At 37.9% G+C, this 19,270-nt stretch overlaps 1 protein-coding gene across 1 annotated transcript; it reads right to left on the bottom strand.

The window, feature by feature from the left end:
- Positions 1-17,573: 17,573 nt before the first annotated feature.
- Positions 17,574-18,485, bottom strand: LOC133289876 (uncharacterized). The gene is made up of 2 exons (XM_061487899.1): positions 18,321-18,485; positions 17,574-18,205 (listed from the first exon to the last, which is right to left on the bottom strand). Exons 1-2 carry the CDS (start codon positions 18,448-18,450, stop codon positions 17,820-17,822), a joined length of 516 nt encoding a protein of 171 aa, XP_061343883.1. The 5' UTR covers positions 18,451-18,485; the 3' UTR covers positions 17,574-17,819.
- Positions 18,486-19,270: the final 785 nt, after the last annotated feature.

The raw sequence follows: 19,270 nt of genomic DNA, 5'->3' as shown, positions 1-19,270 counted from the left end.
CGTGAGTCCATACAAATGGAGTCTCCTTTCGGGTAAGGCGAGTCAAAGGGAGAACCATCGTGGAGAAACCCTTGATGAACCTCCGATAGTAACCTGCCAAACCTAAGAAGCTCCTCACTTCCGTAACTGTCTTGGGCCTCTCCCAATCCAGTACGGCCTCAATCTTGTTGGGATCCACTGCAACTCCATCTGCTGAAATCACATGCCCCAGAAACTTGACTGATTTGAGCCAAAACTCACACTTAGAAGACTTAGCATAAAGCTTTTTCTCCTTCAACACTTGCAGAACAATCCTCAGATGCTCCGCATGCTCCTCCTCAGTCTTGGAGTAAATCAGAATGTCATCAATGAAGACGATCACAAACTGATCCAAATACGACTGGAAAATCCTGTTCATGTAATCCATGAACACTGCCGGCGCATTGGTGAGTCCGAACGGGATCACCAAATACTCAAAGTGACCGTATCTCGAACGAAACACGGTCTTAGGGACATCCTCCGGCTTACCCGAATCTGATGGTATCCGGACCGGAGATCAATCTTGGAATACACACAAGCGCCCCTGAGCTGATCCAACAGATCATCAATCCGAGGAAGGGGATACTTGTTCTTGATCGTCACCTTGTTCAACTGCCTGTAGTCGGTGCACAATCGCATTGTCCCATCCTTCTTCTTCACAAAGATGACCGGTGCTCCCCAAGGAGACACACTCGGCCGGATGAAATCTTTCGCTGAAAGATCCTCAATATGCTTCTTAAGCTCAGCCAACTCCGGTGGCGACATCCGATATGGAGCTAAAGAAATCAGTCCCACACCAGGCAACAAGTCAATGGAGAACTCTATCTCCCGCTGTGGTGGAAACTCAGAGATCTCCTCAGGAAACACCTCCAGGAACTCCCCCACCGCAGGAATGCCAGTGATATCCTCCTGTGTCCCACTCACCAAACCACCCAACATGACATATCCCAATGCCCCTGCTCACAAAGCTCTCCTGGCCTGCAGCAATGAAATGTATGGCGAGGAACTAGCTGTGGAATCACACGGAGACATCACCACGCGCTTTGCACAGCAATCAATCAGTGCACAGTTTCTAGACAATCAATCCATGCCCAGAATAATCTCCAAGTTGGCCATCGGCAATCCTATCAGATCCACCGAGAACTCATGGCTATCCCACTGAAACGCTACATCGCGATGTACAGTGGTAGAATCACATATTTCTCCGGTGGCGGTAGTCACCCGCAACGGTGGAGAAAGCACTGACATGGGCAACTCAAGCCCCAAAGCAATCGGGGTAGCAACAAACGAATGCGTAGCCCCGGAGTCAAACAATGCATCAACAGCAATACCACCAATAGACACAATACCTCTAACAAGGTTCGGAGCGCGGTCCGACTGCTGCCTATCCAAGGTGTACACACGCCCAACAGAAGGTGGCACTGCAGGTGCCGAAGTAGAAGCCATCGGAACCATCTGCAAAGGAACTGCCTGAATAGCTGCAGCTCTCGCCGTCGACGACGAACAATCTCTAGAGAAGTGGCCCTCCTTGCCACACTGGAAACAGATCAACTGACCTGAAGCACAACGACCAACATTCTCCTTTCCGCACCTCGCACATCTCGGAGTGGAAGGAGGCCTAGCAAAACTCCCCTGCTGTGAAGCAGTCCTCTTGAACTGACCAGGCGCCTGCCTAGTCGCCAACTGTTTACCCTTGCCCTTCCCAGCAAACTTCCTGTCCTTCCAAGAAGTAGAAACAGGAGTGGAACTAACAGTCCCCTTGGTCTCGTCGACCTTGGCCCTCTTGGCCTTACTCGCTATGCAGACATCCTCAATGTCCTTACACTGCTGAACCAGTGTACCAAAGTCCCTCGAAGCAGCTCCAGCAATATGCTCAGCAATCACCTCACTAAGTCCTCTACGGAACTTAACAGCCAAATCATCGGGGTAGGAAGAACCATCCGGAAGTGCGCAAACTTCACCAGCTCATTGAACTTGGCCAGGTACTCGTCAACAGACATCGAGCCCTGAACCAATCTATCAAATTCCCCCTGCTTCCTCTCCTGCGCATCGTAGGGAAAGTATCTGCCCAAAAAGCACTCCTCAAAGAATGGCCACGTCATGACACGACCCTGCATCTCATAAGCACGAGAGGTGTTCGTCCACCACTCATGGGCATCGCCCTCCAGCATGTAAGTTGAGAACATCAGCTTCTGCGGATCTGTACACTGCATGACCCAAAATATCTCGTCCAGCGACTCCAGCCATCTCGCTGCAACAATAGGATCCAAAGACCCTTCAAACACAGGTGGCTTATGCTTCCTGAAAGCATTCAGCCGGCGATCTATCACATCACGATCCTCAGCAGGCTCTACAAGAGTCTCCCTCGTTTCAGCGACATGAGCAGCACTGCCAATGTGACTCAGGCTCTCATCCTGAACACTAGGTGGAGGCGGCGGCGGCGGTGCCTGGCCTACAGCAGGACCAACCCTCATCTCCTCCAACATGACTCTCATCATCGTCATGTTCGCCATCCTGTTCGCCTCGAGGACATCCTTAGTGGTCCTCCGGTTCGCTTCACGAACCTCTTCTGCGGCTATCCGGTTCGCCTCGCGAACAGCATCAATCATTGTCGCGTTGGCCAATCTAGTGGCCTCCTGATCAGCTAACCTAGCCGCCTGCATCTCAGCCAATGCAGTCAGGATAGGATCGAGTTGATCCTCAGAAGTCTCTCGTGTTCTCCCGTACCTTACCATGACTCTGCATAAGTTACACTAATTATGAGTTGATCAGACCCACACAATGGGATTACATATGCATTATCATAATAAAATTCGACGGAGTAAACACACAAGACAGACACAACCAAAATCCTAACTATTTCAATACATACAGGCTTTTCCCTCGAACCATTGGTCTGATAGCATAAATGTAACACCCTGTATATATCTGGTAATGTTATCATACTATCGTATTAAGCAGCGCTTAATTAAATTGCGGAATATCTTTTTCTTTTCAATTATGATGTCATTAACATTACCAACTTGCTTATTAATCAAATAATAAAACATCGCCTGTATATAATTGCAATAAAACAGCTAACTGAAATACCTTATAACATAGATAATATAAGTGTGTCTCTAGAAATCACGGGACTACCACAAGTAGGCCGGACCAACTAGCAGGTTATACAACTCCAATCTAAAGGTACTAACATAAAGTGTCATGGACAATCCTCATGCTCACACAAATAAGGCAACAAGCCCAACATCAGTCTCAACAACCACATAATCATAAATAGCGGAAAACATAAACAGCATCCAAATCCAGTCATGGCAGCCATACAACATAATATCATAATCAGCTAAGCTCTGGCCTCGTACCGCCAGAGGCATCAGTCACCATACTACCTGAACCTGAAATAAGCATTCCCCAAACGTAGGGTGAAATCTCTAAACAAGAAATCTCAGTAAGACAAGGGGTTCTCAAGGATCTTCCACCCCAAGCTCACTTACATGTGCAATATAAGTTTAAAAGCAGTTCGTCAATATCATTTCTAAAACAGTGCAATGCAGCAGATAATCATGTCATGTGTGTCAATTGTATTCTACTGGCCAGAGAAATGCAGGATTTATATACGCCAAATACCCACACATAGTGCAAGACGCCACTTGCATTCACCCCGGATCACCATATCGTATGACGCCACATACTCAGGCTTACCGTCAAGATGAAACAACACATGCATATTAAAAGCCATTACACATAAAGCTCAACAGCATTTCAAATATTCAAAGCATGTAACACAGCATGCGTATAACCACACACCCATGGGACATAGTGGAACCATAACATGGCTAAACCGAGGACACAAAAGCTTACCTTGCAAGCTAACACCCAATGCCAAGAGTCCACAGCTCGACGTCCAAACACAGCAGATTCTCAATCTGTTATGGACCAATGCTATATCAATAATAATGCACCACAAGCATATAACTTAAAGACAACGCCTTTCTTTTACGTTTTACGTCTTAAGGCTCCATACCAAGCCATAAGCCCTTAATCCCTTGATTCTGACTTAGTTCCTTAATTACATAAGTTCAACTTCATCAATCTAGGGTCCACAAACCCCCAATAGCCTACTGTACACATAGCACATCTACTGTTCTACGAAATCCCAGAATATCCGGATATTCCACGGGACATATCCGGATATGCAATATCCGGATATCTCACTGACCATATCCGGATATTCAATATCCGGATATTCAGATTCCCATATCCGGATATCCAAATCCCATATCCGGATATCACATATCCGGATATTTCTCGGGCACATATCCGGATATTTCACGACAGAATACAGAAACTGCATTTCGTGAAGATATCCTTCCAAGGTTCCATTTTTAACACTTTCAAACGTTAAAGCATGCATCTTTATACTGTTTAAGGGTCATACCACTGTTGGTTACTTGTTTAACTCTTTAAACATGCAAAGACACCCTTTTATTCAACAAAACACATGATCAAGGTTGGTACAACTCACCAAAGCTCAAAACAGAGGAAGAAAGGCTCTTGGAGCTCTCAAATCTGCATCTACAGGTTGACCTTCAAGGCACACGAAAATGGTGATCAAGAGTGATCCTTTCACACAAAAGTTCACTCCTTGAAGCTCCTACAACCAACACAAAGCCCCAACTACACCAAAGCAAGAACTCAGCCCCAAACCTTGACTCAAGACAGTTCCCACAACTCAGAAGATGGGACCTCAACCTCTCAAGGCACTCACCTAAGTGTTTACTCACTCAAAGAGGAGAAGAAATGGAGAAAAGGTGGCAACTCGGCTCACAAATGGAGGAGAAACCAGAGGCAAGCAACCAGCAGCTGACCAGCCTCCTAACACTCACGCATGAGTCAGTTTTCTAGGGCAATGTGCCCTTAATAAGGGTATTTATAGTCACTTACCCAATTAACACACATTATTAACTTTAATTGCTACGCTTAGCATTTTAATCCCAAACTTTGGATTCTTAACCTACTCAATTTTACAAGAAATATCATATTTTTCTTATAATTTTCAGAACACCTTTCTGGTACGCGCTTTTCAAAGCCAGTACCGGTTTCTAGCACCAGTTCTCATTATTTGGACTTGAAACTCATTTTACAAGTCCTATATATTATTCTAGTAATTATCATGCACTTATTATAATTTTCCGGGATACTTTTTCGGTACGCATTTATACCGACTAGCAGAACCGGTATCTGCACTTTTCTTCCGAAAAGCGACTTTCAGCATTCTTAATCACTTACTATAATTATTAAAGCTTCATAACAGTTATTAGGGTCAATTATGGAATCATTTCCTATCTTCTAATAATTTATTAATTAAATTCCTTAATTAACGGTGCAGGTTCTTACATTAGGGAAGTACTTGCGTAAAGAAGAACGAAACCAGACCAAGACGAAGAAGATTGAGAAAGTAAAGGAGCAGAAGAGACAGTGTAAAAGAAGAATAACGAAGAATGAAAACCCCTTTAAATAGGGTTTCCAGTGTGATGCCCCAGATTCACCAACCGTCCGATGAGACTAACCATTTGATAAACAACGGACTGGATGGGGGGCCTATCTATAATTTTCCCACGACAAGACATCCCTCAAGTCTTATTAAATGCGGCACGTCCTACGATGCTAGGGTGTCTGCACATAAATAACAATCATAAGATTAGCCGTCATTATAGATTCTCGTGAATCGAAGAGTCACCTTATTCTACAAGCAAACGTGCCCCCCTCTCCTGTCCACAAGGCGCCAAACGCTTCTTCAGCCCGCCAAGATGCCAGACACTTCTCCTGTCCACAAGGTGCCAGACGTTTCTTCAGCCCGCCAAGACGCCAGACACTTCTCCTGTCCACAAGGTGCCAGACGTTTCTTCAGCCCGCCAAGACGCCAAACATCTCTCCTGTCCACAAGGTGCCAAACATTTCTCCAACCTGCCCAACACATTCATCTTGACTCCAAGCTTCGCTTGCTACCAAGCTGGGGGGCTCCTATTCTGGATGACCCATACCTAGGCGGCCCAACAAAACAGGTCCAAACCCCCTCCCTACGTCCACGTCAGCCCTGCTGACCAAACACTACTAACCCTCCTTCCCTTCTGTTCCCCCTGCGATAGCATTCCCAAGGTAAGACACCAAAATACCTTACCTTGGGATATCCGCTTCGAGGAAGGGTCAGCCCAGACGCTCTAATTGGAAACTTCCCTTCTACAGCGGTGGCAGCAATGACTGCCAACACCCCAGCAGAGACTGCATCGTTGCCGCCACAACAATGTTAGCCACCCCTAGCACCCCCCGAGGAGAGTTGGCCCAGCTCACCCTCCCATGTGAGGTGGGAATTTACTCCTTATATAAATACCCCTCCATCACCAGGCAAAGGGGTATCTTATGTACCGTTACTCTGTCAATTCTTATAAGTCCTGACCATCACACCCCCAACTTGCGATTTAGACTCCATACTTGGGACGTTGTTATCAAGCTTGGTCTCTACCTCTGCTAACAGTGACTTTCACATCCCCTCCAAGGAAACATGTTGGGCTTATAGTACCCTGCGGTACAAAGATGACAAATGCAATGGTGTAGCCACATCCACACCAGCAGGTGCCTTGGCACCTGCTGGTGTTAATTTTTTTTTTTACTTATTCACAAAAATGATTAGTTGATCTATTTTAAAATTTGGGCTCAACTAAGCCAAATAAACCCCTTAAAAGTAAGGAAAATGGTTTGTCATTTTAAACGACAAAACCTTGTGTCCTTTTAGTTTTTGACACTATCTCTTACTAGTAAGACATAGTTATAATATGAATTTTTTCTCTTTCCTTAGTCACTTCAGCTGACGTGTTGAGAGAGAAAAAATAAATTTTCATGAAAATAACTTTTTATGTTATAACTATGTCTTACCGGTAAGACATAATGTTAAAAATTAAAAGGATACAATTTGTGTCCTTTAAAAGGATACACACTTAACCTTGAAAGTAACAATCATGAAACCAAATGAATAACAGATCTATAGTTATGCAATATGAAGGTCCATTAAACTATTGTGTTTTGGGTTATTAGACACACAAAGAATAGTCAAAAATCTAATTCCCAAATGTGAGAACTTTCCATTGTGCTTATGGCTATTGCAAACAAGGGTGATGTTCTCTAACGAGAGATATTGAAAATTTAAGGAATAGAGATAATGAAAGAGACGACGAAGGATAATGCTTATTATATATATAATTATTATATTTGTGTGTTTTCATATCTTTAGGACAATGTTTGATTCATTACTTATTATGTTGTAGGAGGAAAGTGAAATTCTTATGTTTGAAATGCTTACCGAAAATGTTAGTGCATTTTCATATATTTGATTTGATATATAATCAATAATAATTGTTCATTTGAATATTCAATGTTACATGATATTATTTAGTACATAATTTAGATAACTATAGTAAAATTCATAGTAAATTTTTTTCCTGCTAAATTTGTGTAATTATGATAAATATTTTAATAATTTAATCTGTCAAATTTTTTGGAACCATGTAAATTTTTTAGCGGACTCGGCCACTAGACAAATGCCCATATATTATTAAACTTGTATTTAACACTAAATGGGCTTGTTTGGAAGGTTTGCGTTTAGCTTGAGAAAAAGGATTTAGAAAAGTGTGGTTGGAAGGCGATTCCCTCTCAGCCCAACAGATTATTTCTAATGGGTGTCATCAGGATCACCCTTCGTCGAGCTTGGTGCAACGTATTAGAGGAATGTTGTAAAGATGCTGGCAGGTCCAGATTTCTCATGTCCATCGTGAAGGAAACAAAGTAGTTGATTTCTTAGCTTTACATGCGTATAACTTTCCATGGGATGTGCAAGTCTTTGATGACCCTCCTCCTGGCTGTCTTCAAAGTTTATACAGCGACATTGTAGGTGTTCGCTGAGCTAGGTTCTGTACTTAGGCCTTTTTGCTGTGTTTTTCATTTCCTTTATCTTTCAAAAAAATGACACGCCTAAATGGAATCGAAAAGGTTTTTTTTTTTTTTTCAAAAAAAACTTGATTTTTCTTATTTTGTTTGCTGGGACTGTGAGAGGAAACTTGAGGTCATAAATAACTCCTTGTTTACGTAAATACGTAAGCGCCGATGCGAGCATAGGTTTTTCTATACGTCATAAAGGTGTACTAAAGACCCAATCTTCGTAAAGACTCCAAATAGTTGGGATAGTGAAATCTCTATAATAAATAAGTATTTTATTTTACTTAGTTTGTCTTAAATAAGCAAACGTCTTGGGTTTTCGGCATCTTATTGTGTGGTGTATTTATTTCAAGCAAAAATAAAAATAAAAATTCAAAACCCAACTCCCAATTATGGACTTTGGGTTAATTTAAGTGACTCACCACCACCACCTTCTCCTCGCTGGTTCGCATACTCTTTCTTTCCGCGTTGAGGTAGCCGCTTCGGGGCCCCACCCTCCACGTAGTCATGTACCTTTGACCCGGTACTAATGTCATATTAGAAAATGATACTAGCACTTCGGATAGATAAATTTGTAGTGTTTGAAAAGAGTGATTATCTCATTGTATTATATAATGTGATGTATTGACTCATGATGGATACAAGAGATAGATTATAATTTATATAATTGTAATGATTTTTAATTATTTTTAAAGTATAAAACATTTGTATTTTTAAAAAATTGAAACATTACATATATATATATATATATATATATTTATTCAATGTTTTTTTTTATATAATTGCAAATATATTAAATGAATAATACATTACTCTATAAATAATTTATGAAAGACTTAGAACAATATTTGAGGAGCTAAAATCTGTTGGTTTTGTTTCCTTGTAAATTAAAAAATAGTATTTTACTATTTCTATATAAACAAATTTATATGCTTTTTACACTATCTTGTTAAATAATTAAAAAATTAGGCTTCAACATACTATGATGACTTCTTTTAAACAAATTTAAGGGAAATTTACAATTGTTTTATGGCTTTATTTTTTTTATAGTTAATGTAGATAATTTATTTCATTGAGTCCAAAATTATCATTTTGTGACAGAAATTAAGGTATTTTTATAATTATAATTTATTTTAGAACTATAATAGTCTTTTTTATTATAATTTTTTAATTTTATAATTTAAAATGACATTATTTTAAAAATAAATATAAATAATCCATCTATATTTACTGTAAAAATATTGAAGTCTTATTTAATACGTAAATATCATTTTTAAATAAAAAACTGTTGGTTTCTTATGAGACGACCTTTTCTATCAATTTCAGAGTGTTGTCGTTTTCTATTCCTTGCTCCCTTGTCTCCTGATTCCTGTCTGATGTACCTAAAAAAGCATTAATTTCCCTCCTACTAAAATTAATTAGTATTAACTGCCAACTGTTAAATGACTTTTAAACCCTTGTAGCGCGGTTAGAGAAAAGAGTTATGTAAGTTTCTTATAGGTCAGGAGCATGTTTAGAGCACTTTGATAAATAAGATGTGATAGGATAATTTATTATATCTTACTTTTATTTTTTGTTTGGTGGATTAATATGATATGATTACTTTATCTTATTGTTTCATTTATCTTATTCAATACATGATTTCTTATTTTATGAAAGGAGCTGGGTTAGGATTCAACACGATATGATAACAATATTAGATACTCAATATATCCCCACGCTACCTAATATATTTGTATTTATTGCATTATATTTTATTTTTTCTTTCTCTTTTCTTCTTCTACATAATCTTATCAGATTGCTAATCAGGTGCTCATCAAACACAAGACATGACATAGGCTTATCAGCCCCATATCATCTCCTACCCTTATCAGCTCCATATTATATCCTACCCTTATCTTATCCAGTCCACCAAACGAGCCCTAAATTCATATTTTTCCATATATGATGAATTAGACATTTTTTTTGGGGTTTGATTTTCTCATGTTGCATGATAATTGAATTCTCATATTGTGACTCAACTAGTGATGGGCCCCACATTGATTAAAAAATGAAAAAAAAAAGTTTGCACACAAATCGAAGAGTCACAACATGAGAATTGAAATCTCATGCAACATGAGAAAATATTTTTCCTTCTTTTTTACCCATAATAATTTCCTTTTTTTTTCGGGGGTATAAAAGGTTTGTGTGATTCAATAGGGTTTGATGTTTGTCATTTTAAATGACATAAGTTATATTATTTTAGGAGAGAGATAGTCACAGAAAAACGAAAATCATGAGAGATAGAAAGTGAGTGATTTTTTTAATTTAAAATTCAATTTTTTTGTGTCTGTATCTCTCTTAAAATAATATAACTTTCTGTCATTTAAAATAACAAACACTTTTCCCGATTCAATATCAAGGTAAATCATCAATCGGTTATCATGAGCAAAAGATATATAAGATTAGTCAATACAAACTCATAATAATTTGTTTAAATTTTTTTGGTGGATATAATTTATTTAATTTTGAATGTTTGGAATAAATTTTTTCATATTGATAAATATGAGAAAAATAATGTGTCTATGCATTTTTGGTTGAATTTTTATAGATGTCATTACAATTTTCTTAAATTTTTAAACAAGTTATTATATACTTTTAAACTTTTTTATATTTTTAAAAATTTTAAAACCTTGTTCCCGCTAGTTGACGGTTATTTTAAATTTCTTTCGTGAATGTTTTTGCAGTTATTTACAGGCCATTTTATATTGTTGTTGGACTTAATTATATAACTATAAAATTTTATAATTAATTAGAACTTAATCGATAACATAATAAAATTATATAAATCTATCTTAAAACATTTGAATTCTAATTAACTTATTTAAAATCTCGCTAAAATTATATTGATATAAATAATAACGTAACCTATATTTTTCTGATGAATTATACCAATACTTAAAATTTCTTTTAGTAAACCGATCAGATTTTTTTTTTTGGTGAATGTTTTTTGTATTTTTTTAATAGGACTTCCCTTTTCAAATATCATAGGTAATATTTTTTAGGGTTCGCTTTTTCTGCATTTATTGCAGATAACTTATCTGCAGTAAGTCAATACGACGTCATTTTGAGACGGAAATCATGGTGTTTTTGTAATTTTAATTTATTTCAGAGTTATAATAGTCTTTATTTTATTATTTTTTAAGATTTCAATACTAAAACGACGTCGTTTTGGGAATAAATGCAGATAACTTATCTGCATTAACTGCAGAAACATTTTTTCCTATTTTTTATGCTATATATAGACACAACAAGTAGTCAGCCCATCACTTATTAAAAAAAAAAACACGAATTTCGATACCTTACAACATAAAAAATAATATCATATTAAATGAAAAAATGATTTTCCTTTTTTAATAAGATAATAATCTATCATAAGTTTGCTCCACCTGATCCATTTACTTTATTCTAAATTCTGACCGTTTCCATAACATTTTTCACAATTAAAATATGGATAAATTTTATATATTCCTAGACTAAGTATTATATGTAGCGACTGCGATGTGATCTAAAGTTTATAATTTATTATTCTATAATTAACCTAATAACATGTATGATTATATTGTTTACGTATTATAGTTTTAATGGTACAATACTATACTACTCTTAAGAATTTCTCATAAAGATAAACATTTACAATTTGTATACGTTAGAATTTCTCTTTAGTTAGTGATATGTTCAAAATTCCAGGACGTCTATGGGTGAAACTGTTGATGATAGACTGATAGTACTCTGATAGTATATTTATTTCTTTTCTATCCATGCCCCACCTTTAATTTTGTCCTTATTCCCTAACAAGTGGAACATATTCAAAATAATGAGAGGAGGCATTAACATATAAATTCAAGTTATAAAGAAGTAACACACGTATTCAACAATTGTAAAATGTTCTGTCATTAATGAAGGCTTAAAGCCATTTAAATAATACAAGATACGTTTGTTACTGTTACAAACAGCAAGAGAAAGTTACGCTATTGTTGTTACAAGAACGGCTGTTGCTGTTGTTACAAAATAACTGCAGAATAATAACAAAACTATTGGCCTAGTAACAAGCTATAGTTTAGGAAACAAAAATGTTGTTACGAACAGAAAGATAAGATCAGGGTGATCTTATCTTAACACACCCCCTCAAGTTGGAGCATGGAGAGACGAAATACCCAACTTGCTTCGAAGAAAACAAAATTGCTTCATACCAAGGGGTTTGGTAAAAATGTCTGCTAACTGCTGATCCGAACGAACATAGGAAGTGATGATAGTATTGCGTAAAACATGATCTCTCACAAAATGACAATCAATCTCTATGTGTTTGGTGCGTTCGTGAAAAACTGGATTAGCAGCTATTTGCATGGCAGATTGATTATCACAATGTAAACGCATGGGCTGTGAGTGTGGAACGTCAAGAGATTGTAAAGATGACTTGAGCCATAATAATTCAGCTGTAGTTGCTGCCATTGCACGATATTCAGCCTCGGCTGAGGAACGAGACACAGTAGGTTGTTTCTTGGTCTTCCAAGAAATAGGAGAGTTTCCCAACATGATAAAATAGCCAGTGACTGAACGGCGGGTGAGAGGACAACTGGCCCAGTCTGAATCAGAATATCCACGAAGAACGAGATCATTGTCTGACTGAAGTAATAAACCTTGACCCGGGTTAGCTTTTAAATATCGCAAAATGCGAAGGACAGCTTCATATTGAGCAGTAGTAGGATTTTGCATGAACTGAGCAAGGACATGAACGGAATAGCTTAATTCGGGTCTTGTGATAGTTAAATACACTAGACGTCCGATGAGCCTTCGGTACTGTGCTGGATCCGAGAAAGGAGGACTTTCTGTAATGGCAAGTTTATGGTTTGTTTCAAGAGGAAGGTCACACGGTTTGCATGCAAGGTGGCCAGCATCCTTTAATATATCCAAAGCATACTTTCGTTGGCTAAGAAAAATTCCAGAAGAACTATGAGCTATTTCTATACCAAGGAAGTATTTGAGAATTCCCAAATCTTTAATATGAAAGCATGATTGCAGAAATTTTTTAACAGCATTGCATATGACCTCATTGTCACCGGTTAGAATGATATCATCTACGTAGATAAGTAGAGCAACCATAGGATTCAATTGATGACTTTAACTTATCAAACCAGTTTCGAGGGGACTGCCGCAAACCATAGAGAGATTTTTGTAAGCGGCATACCTGATATGGCTTGTGATGATGGAAACCTTGTGGAACTCTCATGTATACCTCCTCTGTAAGATCTCCGTGGAGAAAAGCATTTGTAACATCTAATTGGTATAACTTCCATCTCTTGGCAGCTGCTACAGCAAGAAGAGTCCTTACACTAGCCATTTTTGCAACTGGAGCGCAGGTATCGAAGTAATCTTCACCAGCTACTTGATTGTTTCCAGCAATGACCAGCCTTGCTTTGAATCTTTCTACACTGCCGTCTGATTTATATTTAATACGGTAAACCCACTTGCATGGAATTGCTCGTTTTCCAGGCGGCAAGGAAGTGAGCTCCCAAGTCTGATTATGTTCAAGTGCATCAATCTCTTGTCTCATAGCTAGACGCCATCGTTCATCAGTGATTGCTTCCTTGAAAGATTTAGGTTCGACACCAGAAGAAATTGCAACAAGAAACTGTTGATGTTGGGCAGAAAATTTAGAGCAAGAGACATAGTTAGCAATAGGATAAATAATACCTGAGGATGAACTAGAGTGGGTAGACGAAGCTGCTGGTGTATGTGCTATGACATTGGTGCATGAAAAATCTTGTAAATATTTTGGAGGACGACGAGAACGATGACCACGACCCAAATTCGCTGCTGTATCCGATTGCTGTTCCAAATGTTCATCTGTATCAGAATGCTGCAATAAAGGCTGTTCAGGTTGTGTAAGGGTTGTATCTAATGGATGAGAAGGTAAAATGGATGGTTCGTTGTTAGGTAATAAAGGTATGGCAGTTGGTGTATTGGACATATCGGAAACAGCTTGTACAGGTTCATGTATGGCAGATGGTGCATTGGATATATCAGAAACAACTTGTACATGTTCGGGTATAATGTTTGGGTCAGGTTGAGTCTGAGATAGGTTAGGAAGTGTATTATTGGTAGGATTTTCTGTTTGTGCTGCAAATGGGAAGATGTTTTCCTCAAATATTACATCTTTGGAAACAAAAATGGTTTGTGTTTCCAGGTTATAGAGCCTCCATCCTTTTTTGCCAAAGGGATATCCTAAAAATAAACAGCTTACAGATCTAGCAGCAAACTTATCTGAGGGCTTGGGGCGTGGATGAGCATGACAAAGGCACCCAAAAATTCGAATATGATCATAGGAAGGTGCTCGTTTGAATAAACATTCATATGGAGTTTTGCCTTGGAGAATGGGTGTAGGAGTCCTGTTGATTAAATGAACAGCTGTGAGAACACACTCCCCCCAGAATTCGATGGGAAGATTGGCCTGAAATCGTAATGCTCGTGCCACATTCAAAATGTGTTTGTGCTTCCGTTCAACACGTCTGTTTTGCTGTGGTGTATCCACACATGAAGTTTGATGTATAATCCCCATATCTGAATAAACCTTGCGGATATTATGAGCACAGAATTCTGATCCATTGTCGGATCGTATTATTTTAACAGTCGTGTTAAACTGAGTACGAATCATGAGAAGGAACTGAGTTAAATAGTGAAATGTTTCAGACTTGGTTTGCATTAAATAAACCCAGACATTCCTGCTAAAATCGTCCACAATTGTTAAAAATATCTTGCACCAGTTAAAGAAGTAGTTTGATAGGGGCCCCAAATATCACAGTGAATGAGATCAAAGCATGAAGTAGTTTTATTATTGCTAATAGGGAATACAGTGCGTGTTTGTTGTGCTCGTAGGCAAATGTCACATACTGGAGAAGAGGTTTCCCTATTTTTATTCACTGCAACAAAAGGAAGAAATTGCAAAAACTGAAATGAAGGGTGACCCAATCGACGATGCCAAATTGCTGCTGGTTGTTGAGTTTGAGCAGTGCATGCAGAAGAGATGGAGCTGGTAGTGTTAGTTTCATGCACATAAACACCAGCTTGTAGTCTACCCAGTCCAGTCTTGATCCTCGTTGTGGGGTCCTGCAGAACACAACTATTGTGAGTGAAAGAGATGGTGCAATTTGTGTCAGCAAGTATTTGAGCAACTGAAATTAAATTGCATTGCAATTTCGGAACATAAAGCACATTCTGAAGAATGATATGAGATGTCAACTGGATACTGCCACGTTGATGGGAAATAAGTTGATCACCATCAGGTAAGCCTATGGATGTAGGTGGAGTAGATTCAACATGGGAAAGTAAATGAAAATTGCCAGTCATGTGTTGAGAAGCTCCACTATCCACTAGCCATGTGTAAGTTGGAGTTTGCTTACCAGAAAGAGATGTAGTGTTGGCAGAAGGTGTAGTATAAGAGACAACCATGTTAGCAATTTGTTGAAGAGTCTCAGAACTCAAATTAGGAGTAGTAAGCTGATTGGACACCATAGGAGTTGCAGCTGCGGTTTGTGGTGCAGGAGGAGTGGTTGTGTTTTGTCTTCTGTCATACTGTTTGCCTCTTCCTCTGCCACGACAATAGGGAGGTCGTCCATGAAGTTGATAGCATTTAGAAGCATCATGATATAGTTTACCACAATGGCTACAACGAACAGGATCAGTGTTGGAAATTTGGAATTGTTGGTTTTCTCGTGTAGCATAGCTAAGTACATCACTGCGAACATCACGAGACTGAGCCATATGAATCTGAGTTTCTTCTTGGACAAGTGTGGCATATGCTTTGTTGAGAGAAGGAAGTTCAGGTTGGTTGAGGAGTTGTGTTCGAATGGTACCAAACATATTATTGTCCAAGCCTAAAAGAAATTGGTGAACCCTGTCATCTGCCATCTCTTTTGTAATATGTTGTGTGACTGGGCAAGTTGCACCATGAGGGCAGTCAGGTAGGGCACGTGCAGCATCGAGTTCATCCCAAGCACCCCTTAGTTTGGTGTAGTAAGCACTCACAGAAATGCCTTGTTGTCGCAGCTGGAAGAGGTTTGATTTCAGCTGATGTATTTTTGGAGCATTTTGTATGGAATATCGTTCACGTAGATCATCCCATAGTGCTTTGGCAGTTGGAAAATAATGAATATAAGGTTTGAGAAGAGGATCGATAGTATTATGGATCCAACTATTTATCATTGAATTGCAAAGAATCCAAGCATGAGCTTCATCTGATGCAGTATTGGCAGGTTTGGAAATGGAGCCATCAATAAAGCCAAGCTTATTTTTAGCAAGGAGTGCATTTTTGAATGATTTGGCCCAAACATCATAGTTAGGTTCTCCTTTCAACACAACATTTGTGAGAAATAATCCAGGACTATCAGATGTGGGCATAAAAAAAGGAGAACGACTATCAGAAGGTTTGAGAGGAGGAACTGTATTGGTTTCTGGATTGGTTTGATTAGCGGAAGAAAAGTTAGAATCGGTCATGATGTAAGGAATGTGGATCGTAACTCTTAATCTGATACCATATAAAGAAGTAACACACGTATTGAACAATTGTAAAATGTTCTGTCATTAATGAAGGCTTAAAGCCATTTAAATAATACAAGATACGTTTGTTACTGTTACAAACAGCAAGAGAAAGCTACGCTATTGTTGTTACAAGAACGGCTGTTGCTGTTGTTACAAAATAACTGCAGAATAATAACAAAACTATTGGCCTAGTAACAAGCTATAGTTTAGGAAACAAAAATGTTGTTACGAACAGAAAGATAAGATCAGGGTGATCTTATCTTAACACAAGTATCTAGTTTATTTTAGGTACAGACCAATTTATGATATTTCATCTTTAGTTAGACAGTTTAATGCGCTCCTAAGACATGATGAACTCATGACATACATTCTGACCCGTTCTCGGTGTCATAATATCATTATCCAATATAAATCCAGCATGCGTGAATCAAATCAATATAAAAATTTAAGCATTTGGGAGAAACTACGTTAATAGTTTAATATTATATTTTTCTAACAAAATATATGTAAATGGGATGTGGAGATTTTAAATTTTGAGCATTCTAATTTCAAGCATAGTAAAAAAAAATAAAAATGACGGTAGTTTGAGGAATCCTAAACCAGACCTGAAGGCTTGCAAATCCATTTTCACACAATAAACTTCCATTTACATGCTCTTAGAAGTTGTATTTTTGTCGTATAGTTTAGTTTTGCTGGCTTTGTCAGAAACCAGAACAGCTATTGGTCTTAAATTTTTGGTGTCCTGTTTCTCTATAATTTCCTGTCCTTGTAGAAAAAAATGTAAACGACCCGAAGGTGATAGTTAATGCTTACACTGTTGTACTTTTTGATACATAATCAATGATCACGTGCCACCTATTTATTGTACTGTTTATTTTATTTTTTATTTTTTCAAATAATTAATATTCACGGATACACTGCATTTTTGTGTAAGAGAAGGGGTAGGAGGGGGAGAGGAAATTTTTCAAAACAGTTCTATGAATTAGCAAGATCATACATAACAAAGCAACATAGGTTGACAAAGCAGTACCTTATTTATCTGCTTTCAAGATGGGAAATTAACTTCCTTCACAAACTATGATACACTATATACCACACGTCCACAACTATATGTGGTACTCTTTCACAGTACACATAATGGATCTATAATTATATGTTACAAACAAGACCATATAACAGTCTATTGCTTCCTACAAATATTATAAGTACTGATTACATGTCACATGAACACATAATCAAGGTATTCCAATAATGGGGACAAAAGGTATATAATAGCTACTTGGTGCCAAACCCCACTCTGGAGGCAGAGGAAGATCGATGGTTTTGGATGAACCCACCTGTTTTGCAGCCTTACAATCTGTGTTTTGGGGGCATGATGTCAAGAAACTAAGAGGAGTGGAAATGGTGTAGCTGTTTTGCTCTTTTCCCTTGACAATTTGGGAAACCTGGTCCTTCCTTGAGACATAAAGCTGAACTGTCCCACCAATAAGTTTTGCAAGGCAATTCACAGAAGAAGGTTTGGTGTGGCCTGAGGGAAGGTCAACCTTGAAGGAGCCATTCTCTTCTGTAGTTGCCACAGCCAGCTTTTTCACACCTTCACACTTCACTGAAACCTTAATATCTGAAACCAGTGAAGAACAATAGAATCAAGGTGCATGAGGCCTAGAATGTATAAAGAAATGAACATTTATTTAAGCTAAAAAAGCCAATAATAATGGATGAGAGTTATCACAAACCAGATAAATCGTAATTGTGAGTGCAGTCAATGCATGAGACTTTGCCCTTTACCATTTGGCATGTTGAGGGGTCAATTCCAGCGAGAGCTAATGCAAAGAGAAGTGTTATGATAACCTGAACATAAGCCATGAGAGAGCTATGGAAGGAAGCAAGAGCTGACAAATATAAATGCCAGAGAAAAATTGAAGAGAAGGTGGTAAGCTTGTAGCTGATAAATATAGGCAGCAACAGACTGAGCATATTAAATGTAGGGGTCGTTGAGCTGAATTTAGTAGTTGGTGTCAACAGATTGTAATTAAGATACACCTTCCTTACAGGTTATATCACCATGGTATGAGCAGTTCTTGTCTAGAATCCACAGAAATATATGTTTGATAAGGTTTTTTTTTCATATTTCTCTAGACATTTTGTGGTTCACATGTTTTGAAATTTGAAAGCACTGTCTTTTTGGTAGAAAATTTGAATGTATACAGTTAATTAGAAAAAAAAGTTACTGTAAATTGAATTTGTCAGTGAGTACGTAACAATTTATCCAATCTTGGATTTAGTAAGATCTCCATATACTTTAAATTAAACCAATAATAAATATATTTTTACTTTAGAGACAAATTCACGGGAGGATGAATCTTCTGAAGATCTATTTATTCATATATCAATGGTAAAAATTAAAATGACAACTTTCGCTTTTATGAACTTTTTATTTAAGCTCCAGCTGTTGATGAATGAATTAATAATTGAAACTTTTCACGATATAAAATTAAAAAGATATAATTTAAAATTATTAAAGACTTATCACTTATCAACTTGAGCAATTAGATAAGTTGGTTCTCTACATAGCATAAGAGTTTCACGAGTTCCACTCATCGTCCTTCATTCTATTAAAATTTAATATATTAAATGCTGTAATTTTGGGAACGCTTTTCACAAACAATAACAAGCTGACCATAAC

Source organism: Gastrolobium bilobum, unplaced genomic scaffold (genome assembly GCF_033153095.1).
Source record: "Gastrolobium bilobum isolate Gb01-03AN ecotype WA unplaced genomic scaffold, APGP_CSIRO_Gbil_v1 utg4848, whole genome shotgun sequence".
Classification (NCBI taxonomy): Eukaryota; Viridiplantae; Streptophyta; class Magnoliopsida; order Fabales; family Fabaceae; genus Gastrolobium; species Gastrolobium bilobum.
The sequence above is the reverse complement of the archived record's forward strand: the minus strand, read 5'-3'. Positions and strand labels throughout refer to the sequence as shown.

Bases quoted from the DNA above. Each gene is read 5' to 3' on its own strand.
- LOC133289876 (XM_061487899.1), bottom strand. From the start codon at position 18,450: ATGGCTTATGTTCAGGTTATCATAACACTTCTCTTTGCATTAGCTCTC. The intron at 18,206-18,320 runs GTTTGTGATAAC...CACTGGTTTCAG, and splicing joins TCACAATTACGATTTATCTG to ATATTAAGGTTTCAGTGAAG.